General features: G+C 37.1%; 1 protein-coding gene across 8 annotated transcripts in view; it reads left to right on the top strand.

Moving 5' to 3' along the window:
* ATXN2 (ataxin 2) overlaps positions 1 to 14,238 on the top strand; it is a 137,601-nt gene that overhangs the window by 69,281 nt on the left and 54,082 nt on the right. For all 8 annotated transcript variants that reach the window (XM_060118306.1, XM_060118309.1, XM_060118304.1 and 5 more), the window contains exons 6-12: positions 690 to 814; positions 3,626 to 3,717; positions 4,206 to 4,403; positions 5,872 to 6,050; positions 8,753 to 8,962; positions 11,697 to 11,879; positions 13,778 to 13,975. In XM_060118306.1, the coding sequence (XP_059974289.1) occupies positions 690 to 814; positions 3,626 to 3,717; positions 4,206 to 4,403; positions 5,872 to 6,050; positions 8,753 to 8,962; positions 11,697 to 11,879; positions 13,778 to 13,975 (1,185 nt within the window). The remainder of the gene's footprint in view (positions 1 to 689; positions 815 to 3,625; positions 3,718 to 4,205; positions 4,404 to 5,871; positions 6,051 to 8,752; positions 8,963 to 11,696; positions 11,880 to 13,777; positions 13,976 to 14,238) is intronic.

The raw sequence follows: 14,238 nt of genomic DNA, 5'->3' as shown, positions 1-14,238 counted from the left end.
GCTTCTCCGTAACATTAGCAGAGGAGGAGAGGATACATTAGGTGAGAAAGTATTGACAGGAAGTCCAGGTAGGCCTGCCACCTGAACCTGTGTAACACTGTGGGGCCTGAGCTTTGTATTGGAGTGGCTCTAGGGAAATACGGGTTCTGTGTGGGGGTGGGTCACTTCGAATGGCTTTAGTTACTAATGGCAACTGTATGTTAGGATAGTGACCCCTGCATGTAGATGTGGATTTGGAAAGTTAAAAGATCAGCATACGTTCGGCTGAAGGAGCTCTGAGGGCATATCTAATTACTGGGTCTGTTAAACAAAAGAGATCTTGTTTTAGATGGATTGATAGAAAATTTCTGGATCAATTCTGAAACACAAAGCAATTATTTTTAATACAATTTATGACTTGTGTGAATACATTATAACATTTCATGTGGCTTAAAATTATATGGGTAAAACATACCTTCACCAGTAATCATCTATAATGCCATTTACTGAATTAAGTTTTTTGAAGGTTATAGTATTAGAAGGATTACACATCTGAAAGCATACTGTTAATGAATGCTATTCTTTCTGTATCAGAAATTCACTTTTCATAATTATTTTTTAGCATACATCTGTGTTGATAAATCCACGTATGTATTCACGTAGCCCATTGTCTGGTTGTATGATCTTTCAACCAAAACCATCCTTTGCAGATGCTTTTACTGACTCTGCTATCAGTGCTAAAGTGAATGGTGAACACAAAGAGAAGGACCTGGAGCCCTGGGATGCAGGTGAACTCACTACCAGTGAGGAACTGGAGGCTTTGGAAAATGATGTTGTAAGCAAAATCTTTTCGATTAGTAACGCTATGGTCATGTGATATGGTATGACATCCTATCACTTGGTTTTAATTTAAGTACGTTGTTGTGAGTATACTTAAAGTAGCAGTTTTACTGTGTAAATAGAGACTTCGCCCTAGGCAGTATATACAGAAAAATGTTTCTTTGGGATGCTTATGAATTATTTGTATGTTTTAAAAGTAAGTCCTAATAAGCAACATAAAAATTTAAATTGGAAATCATGGGAAACTAGAAATGCTGGCATGTTTTGCTTTGAGTACTCTGCAGAATAAGGCAGCCTAAGGAAAGTGGTGTCTTGCCTGTTGACTATACCTAGCGGTGAGGTCAAAGTGTGACTTTCAGACTTCTTGTCTGTCAGAGAGGCACTCATTATTAAGATATATTGTTAGATTACATTAGAATTAAAGCAATAAGTAAATTTCTTTGTCTTAAAATTAGGAACATTCTCTACAAAAATCTATTTCCAGAAGCCTCTTGGCATATATTATTTTTACTTTTCCCATAACACATCATCTGTAAATCAAATACTTAATAATGACTCTGTCATTAGGATTCTGTAAATTCTGTTTCTAAACTGTGGAGATACAAGCAAAGTCTCTTGCCAAAAATGAGTGTTTAGATAGTAAAATTTGAATGGGATGGGGGACTTCCCTGGTGGTCCAATGATTAGAACTTCACCTTCCAATGTAGGGGGTGTGTTTGATCCCTGGTTAGGAAGCTAGGATCCTGCGTGCCTCATGGCCAAAAAACCAAAACATGAAACAGAAGCCATATTGTAACGGATTCGATAAAGACTTGTAAAAAAAGTGGTCCACGTCAAAAAAATCTTTAAAAAAAAAATTTCAAAGGGATGAAGAATCTTTCATTGAATATTACAGAAAAGTCTTATTTAACAAATCTGCGTTTGATGTTTAAGTCATTGTCTAGTTGCAAAACTGGAAATACATAGGCAATGCATCATTATTAATTTTCAAACTTTTTAAAGAATCACATATAACTGAATGTGAAGGTTCTCAGGTTTGTGCAGCACATCGCCTCTGGAGAATATGGAAAAGCAGGCACTCTTTTTTTTTTTTTTTTTCTTTCTAATAGTGAAGCAGTTAAATTGATAGACGTTTTCTAGAGAGCATTCTGGCAATGTTTATCAAAATTTAAAACACACATATACTTTATTTAATCTATGCTGGGTCTTAGTTGCGGCATGCGGGCTTCTTAGTTGTGGCATGCGGACTCTTAGTTGCGGCATACATGTGGGATCTAGTTCCCCGACCAGGGATCGAAGCCGGGCCCTCTGCATTGGGAGCGTGGAGTCCTACCCACTGGACCACCAGGGAAGTCCCCACACATACACTTTGGTCCAGCAATTCTACCTCTGAGAATTTATCCATAAGACTTTCAAATAATTATGTATGAGGATGTTTTTCACAGCATTTTATTCTAATAGTGAAAAATAGGAAACATCCTAACTGTCCATCAATAGGGCATGGGTTAAACAGATTTATTGTACCTCCGTTCAGTTGAAGTACTGTATATCCACTGGAAAGAAAGATATTCTGGGAAGATATCTAAAACTTATTAAAAGAAAAAGCAGGGCTTCCCTGGTGGCGCAGTGGTTGAAAGTCTGCCTACTGATGCAGGGGACACGGGTTCATGCCCTGGTCCAGGAGGATCCCGCATTCCGCAGAGCGGCTGGGCCTGTGAGCCATGGCCGCTGAGCCTGTGGGTCCGGAGCCTGTGCTCCGCAACGGGAGAGACCGCAACAGTGAGAGGCCCACGAACCGCAAAAAAAAAAAAAAAAAAGAAAAAGCAAGTTGCAGAGAATTTTCAAAAAAGAGAGCTGATGATAATAATCATACTCTTACGTATGCACAGAGAATGTCTGGAATTATGCCCAAGAAGCTGTTAATGGTGGTTATCTGCACACTGGGATTGGCAGATTTTACTTTTCACTGGATGTCTTTCTGCGCTGTTTAAATTTTTTACACGGAGCATACACTAAAAGAGCATATTTTAAAGCTTCCATAGGTAACCGATTCCCTACCCCCACATGTGTTAGGCCGAAGTAGTTGATTTAGTGGTGGAAGTACATTATAGTTTTATCTGGAGTAGCACAGAGGAAGCCAAAGTTAATGGATGACCTTAGAGGCAAGTTTTAGTCTTGAAATTGCCATCAACATTGCTCAGATGACGCTGTGCCCTCTTCTGACATGGATAATGATAACCCCTTTCTACTAGTCAGACCTGATGATCAGTCAACTCAAAAAGGTTTCAGGTAAATACCTTGTAGAAAGGTCACCGTTAGGTAGTAGGGAAAGGAGAGAACCCTGACCTGAGGCTATTTTATGAAGTAACTAAAATGTTCTGAACTTTTACTAACAACATCTCAAATAATTGTTTCATATACAGTTGACCTTTGAACAGCACAGGTTTGAACCACACTAGTCCACTTATACGCATTTTTTTGCAATAGTAAATACGATAGTAATGCACTATCCAAGGTTGGTTGAATCTACAGATTTTCGACTATGCCTGGAGTCAGTGACCCTAACACCCCACCCCCCGAATTGTTCAAGGTTCGATTGTAGTTATTTACCAACTTGTAGGGGCTGATGTGTAGTAGAAAGTTTTTCCTTAAGACATTTTTAAAGCAAATTTTTGCCTGTTTTTTAATTTTGCTAGATTTTGCTTGAATAGTATGATAGATATTGTTAATGTAGATATCAACTATAACTGAATTAAAGAAGACAAATACTTTGTCATTTTGAAAAATGAGCTTCATTTTCTTCTAGTCTAATGGATGGGATCCCAATGATATGTTTCGATATAATGAAGAAAATTATGGTGTAGTGTCTACATATGATAGCAGTCTATCTTCATATACGTAAGTTTTAAAAGTTTGCTTTTGTTTTAATACATATTTGCCTTTGATTTTCATCAACCTAAATTACGATGTTGAATAAATGTTTCTGTTGGATTTTAAGTTAAACGATTATGTGAAATAATTATCCTTTTACTACCTATGCTGATAAATTCCCATTAAAACAGGGATTAAATATAGTTTACTTATACCCTAATTTTTTGCTCTAAATAAATTTTGTTTCATTTTTACACTGTAAAAACTCTAAGTTGGTAAGTGCAGAGGTTATGGGGGAATAGTCAATTTAACCAGTTTTGGAAATGTTATATTCCTCTAGGGAAAAGGTAACAAGAAAAATCAAGTTTTGATTTATAAATAAATAGATGACTGTAGCTCTCAGACAGTTTTACCAGCATTTTAAACTCTGAACTCTCTTAATAGTTGATTGTGACAGATATGTAAACTATGACTTAAAAATACTCACTTTGCTTTTTCTTTTCATCATGTTTCAGGGTGCCCTTAGAAAGGGATAACTCAGAAGAATTTTTAAAACGAGAAGCAAGGGCAAACCAGTTAGCAGAAGAAATTGAATCAAGTGCCCAGTATAAGGCCCGGGTGGCCCTGGAAAATGATGATAGGAGCGAAGAAGAAAAATACACAGCAGTTCAGAGAAATTCCAGTGAACGTGAGGGCCACAACATAAACACTAGGTATTTAAAGGAAATCATGATGCAGTATTTTGGATACACAACTCAAGGTCTGTGTGAGAAGGTGTATTATTATTATTATATTTCATCTTCCTTTAACCTAGCTTAGGTAGAGAATGCAAATGGAGTTGGTTTCGGGTTCTGTTAGAGAAAAGATTACAGTAATCTTGGAAAGTATTTTTTGAGCATCACTTCTGTGGAGCCAAGTGTTGGATATACAGTGATGAGCAAGTCGAGGTCTGGAAGAGCTTGTTAAAGAATAATGAACAGGTTGGGGGGGGAGTACATATAATTACAGTTCATTATGATTTCCTAGATTAGAAGGGTGGTCAAAGTACTAGAAACATGCAAGTGAGGAGGAACTAGCATAACTTCCTGGGGTGAGAGAATGTCTAACAGAGGAGGTGATGTTTTGTGATAGGATAGTAGATCTGTCTGCCACTCAAAGAGACATAAAACAGGAGTTGCTTGTATGGTGAAAGACAGGTGAAAGAACTTGTCCAGTTCGGGGAAAACCTAGTTGTTTCATATGTCTGGAATACATGGTGTATGTTGAGGTTGCAGTGGTAACAGCTGGTGATAGGAACTGAGGTAGTGAAACTCTTTCTGTGTCATGTTAAAAAGCACCCTGCAGATAAGGGATGGCATGAACCAACTATGGGACATTGAGAACTGGCTGAGACATAGAGATTAGTTATTGTATTGAAATAGTTCAAGTGTGAGAACTTGGTAACCAATGAGACCAGAACCAGTGATAGAAAGGTTAGAAAAACCAGGGATGACTCTGAGTTTTATTTGATAACCAAGCAGATTGGTGGTTGTACTGGTAATGGCGGTAGAAAACATGGAGCAAGCTTGAGGGGAGATAGAGTGAGTCCATTTGTGCAATTTACTGTATTTGAGGGGCTCACAGGTCTTCTATGCATTTATTCATAAACATGTTGAGAAACACCTGCTACATACCTGGTAGAATAAGATACACATTCTGTCTTCAAGGCACTCACAGCTTAGGAGTTGTGGTTTGAATTAAAGTGTTCAGGGAGAGATGTTGAGACTGTGAGACTGACAATGTGGATTTGGGGGATTGATGTTGAAGCCATGAAAAACTAATGAACACCCACCAAGAGAAGAGCTCACAGAGACAACAAAGTAGAGAAAACCAAGGAAGAACAGTTTCAAGAAGACAGATGATGATTGATAGAAACAGCCATAAAGAGTCCAAGTGGATAAGAATGAATACATATCTGTTATATTTTGTCCTTAACGGGATTATCTGAGGGAAAGGAAAGGCTAGAGGCTAGAGCTTAGAGTAAAATGGAAGAATAGGAGTGTCTGGAAGTGGGGCCGTTTGGTTTTAAGTGTTTAACCTTTTAATAACAAGCATTCCCTTCTGCCTAAATTACTTTTAGATATGTTTCATTGGCCTGGTATCTATTAGGATAAAATGATTTAAAGGATCTCTCATTTTCAGGGAAAATAAATATATTCCTCCTGGACAAAGAAATAGAGAAGTCATATCCTGGGGAAGTGGGCGACAGAATTCACCGCGTATGGGCCAGCCTGGATCGGGCTCCATGCCATCGAGATCCACCTCTCACACTTCAGATTTCAACCCAAATTCTGGTTCAGACCAAAGAGTAGTTAATGGAGGCAAGTATTTTGACCAAATTTGTCAATGTCATTGATCAGATACATGGTTTTCTGAATATTTACAGTTTTACAGCGTTGATAAGAACATGCATACCTTTAATGATTTCTGTGGAGTAGTTTTCACTTAATTTAAATTTGCCTTTGTGGATGTCAAATTAGTAAAATTAGTAAAAATTAGTATGTTATTGGCATATACAGCATTTAGTATGATGAAATAGTCATGTATTAAGATAAAGTGCTAAATGTAACCAAAGACATTCACTTGGCAAAAAAAACACTCCACATATGTGAAGAAATTGGAAACTTTGGGTAGGTTCTCAATTTTAAAAGTACTGGATGATAAAATTATTTAGATATAGTTTACATGGAAAATCCCAATCTATGTGAAACACTCAGTGGTTAATATAGATTCATTTTTATGAACTGTTTGTTTATATATTTATATTCTGCTTACTTCAAGAAAGGATTTGAGGTAACTTGCAATACAAGACACAACCAAGAGTCATGTGAAGATGGTGAAGAAAAAAAGTGCTTAAAAAAAATAGAAACAACTCTGAGTGTAAGGGTGAATATTGTAGTTTAGTTTAAGTAAAATACAGAAACTTGAGTCTTTAGTAGGAAGATATTTTTTTCTATTCTACCTCCGTATCTAGGTTAACTATAGCTCATGGGTCATGGATCTCTCATACAAGTCAGGGATATTGGACACAGCAGTGCCATAGACTGTATGGAACCATGATAATTAATAATACTAATGGGGGACTTCCCTGGCAGTCCAGCAGTTAAGACACGTGCTCCACTATTTACAATAGCCAGGACATGGAAGCAATGTAAGTGTCCATCGACAGATGAATGGATAAAGAAGATGTGGCACATATATACGATGGAATACTACTCAGCCATAAAAAGAAACAAAATTGAGTTATTTGTAGTGAGGTGGATGGACCTAGAGTCTGTCATACAGAGTGAAGTAAGTCAGAACGAGAAGAACAAATACTGTATGCTAACACATATATATGGAATCAAAAAAAAAAAAAAAGGTTCTAAGGAACCTAGGGGCAGGACAGGAATAAAGACGCATACGTAGAGAATGGACTTGAGGACACAGAGAGGGGGAAGGGTAAGCTGGGACGAAGTGAGAGTGTCATGGACATATATACACTACCAAATGTAAAACAGATAGCTAGTGGGAAGCAGCCGCATAGCACAGGGAGATCAGCTTGGTGCTTTGTGATCACCTAGGGGGGTGGGATAGGGAGGGTGGGAGAGAGACGCAAGAGGAAGGGCATATGGGGATATATGTATACATATAGCTGAAAAAAAATAAAATGGGAAGCTTTTTAAAATGTATTAGCCTAAAATTAATTTTATCTTATTATTTGAAAGTAGTTATAATGCCAACTCATGGGATTCTATTTATATTACTATTAAAATTGTAATTACTCACGGAAAAAAAAAAAGACTCGGTGCTCCAATGCAGGGGATGTGGGTTCAGTCCCTGGTTGGGGAACTAAGACCCCACATGCTGTGCAGCACAGCCATAATAATAATAATAATAATAATAATAATAATAATGGTGGTGTATTAGTTACTAACTCAGGGCTAACAGTGGACATTCAATTTTAGGTATTTAAGTTTGGAAAGTTAGAAAAATAGAGAACACTAAGTTTCCAATTTCATTTGTTTTCATTGAGTCTTTCTCCAGAATTCCTCTCCAATGAACACTCTTGAGTATTTCCTATACATTTGTATTGGGGGTGAAATTTCTTTGCTCACTGAGTAAAGAATTTTAGTTGTTCATGAACAGAATTTTCAAAATAAAAAACCTGAAAGGGGCTGGGAAATGTATGATACTCAAGTGTGTGGAACCCTATGGAGAGGAGACCTGGACTGTTACCTAAGATTAAGGTAAGTGATATGTCATGTTACATGTTAGCTGTATTTTGACCTGTGCATATCCCTCAGTGTCGGTTTATTTGGTGATGACTGCTTTGTAGTTGCATTGTTTATTAAGCAGTCTCTTAGATGAATGTTTAACTGCATAAATTATTTAGAAGTTCCCCTTTTTCTAATTTGATAAGGTTAAAATATGTGTTTTGAAAAGGCAATGAATATTAACCTGTCACTCCTGTGACTCTAGAAAATAGTAGAAGTAATGTTCTATTTCTACTTAAATATACCTGCTTAATGAGATTTCAAACTCAACCTTACATTAAAGTATAAACTAGATGAAAACCACAGACAGTTATAAGAAACCAGCATTTTTAATGAGATATAATAGCTAATGTGTCAAGCTAAAACTTTTAATAATAATCTTATTCCTGAGTTTTGTGATTTATTGTGTGAAATTATCTGGTGTATGTTATACTCCTTTTAACAATTGATTACCAAGAAACAGTTATAGAAGCAGAATTAATAGGCAAAGTCTTAACTGTCTTCTTCAGTAGTATGTGTAGATCCTAATTAACCCTTTGGGAACGTGTATTCATTTAAACAGACTTAATTTTAAGGAGGTTAAAGTAAAATGTGAATTTATGTCAGTTAAGTTATGCTAAATCTTATCACAAATCAAATGACTGTCCTCAAAGGGTTAAAATGTGCAAGAAATCATTTTTGTCATTTTACTTTTTTTTCTGTTTACTTTTTTCCCTCATTTTTTTCTTTAGTTTTTATACTTTCCTTCATATCATTTGTTCTGTCAGGTGTTCCCTGGCCATCGCCTTGCCCATCTCCTTCCTCTCGCCCACCTTCTCGCTACCAGTCAGGTCCCAACTCTCTTCCACCTCGGGCAGCCACCCCTACACGGCCGCCCTCCAGGCCCCCCTCGCGGCCATCCAGACCCCCGTCTCACCCCTCTGCTCATGGTTCTCCAGCTCCTGTCTCTACTATGCCTAAACGCATGTCTTCAGAAGGTACAATACCACAATTTGTTCATGTTTTTGTTTGTCTTTGTTTAACTCCTATGTGAGTTTATAATTACAAAATAGTTTCCTCTTCATTATTTAATAACCTATAATTTCTGTGTTTTAACTTTAGTTTATTAAAACTATTTCTATTAACCTTTTGTTCATTAGAGAGAAATTTGGTAAATGCTGTGTGAAGCTATGAACTATCCTGAATTGTAAGAATGAGGGTTTTGTCTCTGCCTGGTAATGATGCTCTTTTACAGCCCAGGGCCTTCTCCCTTCCACTTTACAGTGTATACAGTGGTTAATGGTAAACAGTGAACTTTCTTCATCAGTCTTGGACTTTTTGTAGAACCTATCATTTTATAGCTCCTTGGCCAAGGTACTAGTGAATTTGCCTGTTGGCCATAGGCAGGAGTGATGGTTTAGCGGTCCTTTTTGAGAGGGACCTTACATGTAGCTGCCTTTGTGTGTTTACTCTTAGATTACAATACAGAGTTTAATTATTTATTTCCCTTGTCAATAAAAAAGAATAAAATACTGTAGTTCTCATTCATTGATGCTAAATCCACCATTGCTACATATCAGATACATGGATGTGTTGTAAAAAGGTCACATTTTAATCTAAATGTTGTGCATAAGTAAAACTTTTTTCTGAATGATAATGACCTTTGACGTTATTTCAGAGTATTTGATATGTTAAAATTTTAATCTGATTTGTTCATTAAAATTACAGTTGATATTGCTTGAGACTAACACAGTTTTCTGGCATAAAATGCTTCCCTGGAGAAAACTAGTTGGCTGTTTTTTAATAAATTGTTGTCATCCGGGCAGGGAGGTCATGTGATCTTGACTAAAGCAGCTAACCTTGTTAGCTGTTGAACAGCATGGTCAACAGCATGTTGAAAGCATGTTGAACGGCATGATTTTCAAGGTGACTTCCTTACTCAGAAGTGCCTGTGATGGTGGCCTCTAAATGAAAAATTACATTCTGTTGACATTTGTTGTGGTCTATTGTTTGCATAAGTGATGTTCATGAGAATATGTTAGATAAAATAGAACTCATTAGTGAGTGTGAGCGTGTTCACGACAGTTAGATGTAAGGACTCACACAAAAGTACACCTGCATATTCAGGGATGCTGTGTTATTCAGTTTTTCTTTTTAAATAATTTGAATTAAAATATGTTTTCTAGTCATGTAGTTAGGTGATGCTGAAGCAGTTTTAAAATGTGAACTTCAAAATAAAACTATTAAATATAGTGGTTTTCTGTGTTTAATATGGAGACTATATTTTGTTTCTGAAAGTATTTTACATATTGTCAAAGACTAAATTTTTTTAAGTTAGAGTTTGATTTCATTGAGCTATGCCAGCCGTCTTTCTTGGTCTTTTTCTGTAAAGCGACGTAAAAATTATCTATAAATATGCAAATACCCAGTTCTTAACTCATTCTTCAATATAAATTGTATCTCCAGTTGAAAATTATATAACATTAACATTCTTTGTAAGATCGTGCCCATGATTGAATTCCTACTCAGGGCACAAATTAATTTGACATTCTAAAGAGTTTGGCAAGGGACTTCACTGGCGGTCCAGTGGTTAAGACTCCACACGTCCATTGCAGGGGGCACAGGTTCGATCCCTGGTCGGGGAACTAAGATTCTGTATGCTGCTTGGCGCAGCCAAAAAAATAAAATAAAAAATAAAGGATTTGGCAAGGTAAGGGTAAGGGGCCTTGGCTTTGGCATTAAGAATGAGTTTTGCCAGGTGTTATCACTGTCAGGTTTCTATGGTAAGAGTCATTGTGTCCACTGTTTTCGCCTGACAGTTTTGTTTGAATGCACAATATACTTCTTTATAAATAGAAATTGCTAATGGGGTGACAGAATTGATTGATGTGGAATTTTGACAATTCGTATAGTGCAAATTTCTTCCCCAAATGTCAGTTATTCTAGTCTATAAGTCATGCCTTAACAGTAGAATTTTCAGTTTACAGCCTGTTAAGTATGAGACACTTCCTACAGGTGAGGACTGTTATAAGACATGGGTCATGAAATTGTTCACCATGGCAGAAGAGGTAGATAAATTAAGGTTTTGGAGAAATTTAAGAAGGAAAATGTGCATCTTTTTACTAGTACAAAGACATATCGCGGTCAATAGTTTGTTGTTTAAATTTTTTTCCCCCCGACTTTTAGAGGTAATATATTATAGAAAATTTGAGGGAAAAAGCTAAAAGTATATGTTAAAATAAAAATTATTGCATCATGTAGCTATAACTCTATTAACATTTTATTATATTTATTTTTATATGCCTACAAATAATGGATATAGATTAAACAAATTGCTAATATCTTTGAAGAGTTATGACATCTTATTGTTTGATTTCTTACCAGCAACTGCATCCCCTCCCTTTCTTTAAAAGTAAAGGGAAATAAAATAAAATTTATTTGTAAAATTTTATGGCATTCCACAAAATAATTCTGAAAGAGTATGGACAAAAATATATGTGGTGTTTGTTTCCTTTTTCTTAACCAAGAAGAAATGAGAGAGAGGGAATGTGTGTGTGTGTGTGTGTGTGTGTGTGTGTGTGTGTGTGTGTGTGTGTGTGTGTGTGTGTGTGTGTGTGTGTGAGAGAGAGAGAGAGAGAGAGAAAGAGAAAGAATGGTCTATGTGTATTTAGCAAAAAAGTAGTACTGATGGACATTGTGGCATTCATGTGATGTTCACTGTTTCTTTCTTAGGGCCTCCAAGGATGTCCCCAAAGGCCCAGCGACACCCTCGAAATCACAGAGTTTCTGCTGGGAGGGGTTCCATTTCCAGTGGCCTAGAATTTGTATCCCACACCCCACCAAGTGAAGCAACTGCTCCTCCAGCAGCAAGGACCAGTCCCGCAGGGGGCACATGGTCATCAGTGGTCAGCGGGGGTAGGTAACACTTGGCTTGGAGCATAATGACAATGTTCATTTTGTTATTCTACTAGATGTAAAAAGGGCTGAGCTTGAGCTATGTTTGAGGAACTCTAAGTATATATATGAAAAATAGTGGAGTAACCAGGAATTGGGAAAACTATATTTTTTTTCTGGGCTCTATCACTTATATGTTACGGCAAATCATGTGATCGTTCTGAATTTCAGTTTTCTCAGTGAGTAATCTTTAGCTAATCTACTTTATGGTTGTGATGAAATTCATGTGGGGCTCCTAAATAAGAGTATACTTTATAGTTTTATAAAGTACCACTCAAATGGAAGGCAAGTACAGTACATAACGTTTGGAGGGATCATATTTTGTGTCGTCTTAGCAACTTTGTTCATGGATTCATTCCACAAACATTTATTTTGGGCTTACAGTGCTGTGTGTTTCCCACCCACCCCACCCACCCCCCGCAATTCATTCATTCCATACATTTTTATTGACATCCTACTTTATGCCAGGCTGTATTCTGGGCCCAGATCCTTGTGTTTCCGTAGCACCAATATATGGCACTAATTGACCATATTTCCCTTTTAAGGAATAACAAACACGGGGGCCCAAGTCTTATCTGTGATTAGTCTGAAGAATGTGCTGATGGCAGCTATAAAAGTGTGAAAAATATACTTTGACAGGATCTTACAATTAAGACTGCTTTTGCTGCTTAATATTGATGTTTTGCTTCCATGATGACTAGAGTTTGAGCATGCGATGATTGTGGTTTTCGGTCATAATCTGTCTTAATCAGTGCATAGAACTTTTAAAAGCAAAAGATCTTTAAGCTTAAACAAACAAAAGTATACCCAGCTCCATTAAATATCTTTAGTTGGTACACATTGCTCACCTTTATATAGGTATAATTTTATTGTAAATTCCTTTGAACTTTCTGTTTTCTTCTTTGGTCTTCAATTACAAGGAAATGATTCAATTAATAAAAAATAGAATTTCTAAAATCTTTATTTCTTTAGTGTACCATTAATTGTTTGACATTACGCAGATGGTCTGGAAATGAATTTTGAAAGTGGCAACATGATTATAGAAGTGAAAGTAAAATCACAGTTTTAGAGATACAGAACTGTGTTATAGGTTTGCTCTTTATACTAATTAGAAAAATGACAGTTGTTGAATAATACTTTCCTTCCATGACCCTTTTGACTTAAAAAAGTAAAGAACCACTAAAGTGAAGCAAATTGAACCATTTTTCTCTAAATCTTTGAGTCTGAATAGGTTTATAATGTCATATGAAACCTATTAGATACTTATTTTGAAGTCATGTGGAATTTAAACCCCTCCTTGGATTAGCTTCCCCTTTGTGCTAAATTGAGTTCCCAATTTCCTTAGTTACTGCAGAGTGGATTTTGATGGGGTAAGAAAGAGCATGTAGGATTGGCTGCAAACTGCTAAAAGGTGTTTGAGTTTATTATTTGAAGGAGGGCCAAATAAGCCTACTTCTTAGGGATTCCCCACCACCACCACCACCACCTGTTTTAAAGAAACAGTTTCACTTTTTAGTAGAGAATGTTATCTTTATCCTAAAAAGTAGCATTTTTCCTGCCTTAGAAATCCAGTTTCTAAATTCATTTAAAATACTTCGTTTTAGAATTAATATAATTAGTTAGGAGGGAAAACTACTGTTGGACATAGGTATTAGTAATTGCTTTCATTCTTCAGATATTTGTATTGTCCATCATCACTGCTATTCCTGAGACTTTGGAAAAGAAAACAGGGTGATGGGATAAAAAGTAATTGGGGAGGAGGTCAGATAGAACTATTTTACCTAGATCTTCAGAAAAGCCTTTTTGAAGAGGTGACATTGAACTGAGAATATAATGGGTAACTTTTCTCTTTCTTGTAGTTCCAAGATTATCCCCTAAAACTCACAGACCCAGGTCTCCCAGACAGAATAGTATTGGAAATACTCCTAGTGGGCCAGTTCTTGCTTCTCCCCAAGCTGGTATTATTCCAGCTGAAGCTGTTGCTATGCCTGTACCAGCTGCATCTCCTACGCCTGCCAGTCCTGCATCCAACAGAGCTGTAACCCCATCTCTTGAGGGTATGTAAGAAAGGGCTTCCAGATCCACAATGTCATTTGTGAAGTTGAGTGTTAGAGGTTTAAAAGTTTATGAAAAATGGCTATGTTGGGGCTTCCCTGGTGGCACAGTGGTTGAGAGTCCGCCTGCCGATGCAGGGGACACGGGTTCGTGCCCCGGTCCGGGAAGATCCCACATGCCGCGGAGCAGCTGGGTCCGTGAGCCATGGCTGCTGAGCCTGCGCGTCCGGAGCCTGTGCTCCGCAATGGGAGAGGCCACAACAGTG

Source organism: Mesoplodon densirostris, chromosome 15, assembly GCF_025265405.1.
Source record: "Mesoplodon densirostris isolate mMesDen1 chromosome 15, mMesDen1 primary haplotype, whole genome shotgun sequence".
In the NCBI taxonomy this organism is placed as follows: domain Eukaryota; kingdom Metazoa; phylum Chordata; class Mammalia; order Artiodactyla; family Ziphiidae; genus Mesoplodon; species Mesoplodon densirostris.
This window is presented reverse-complemented; position numbering and strand designations above follow the sequence as displayed.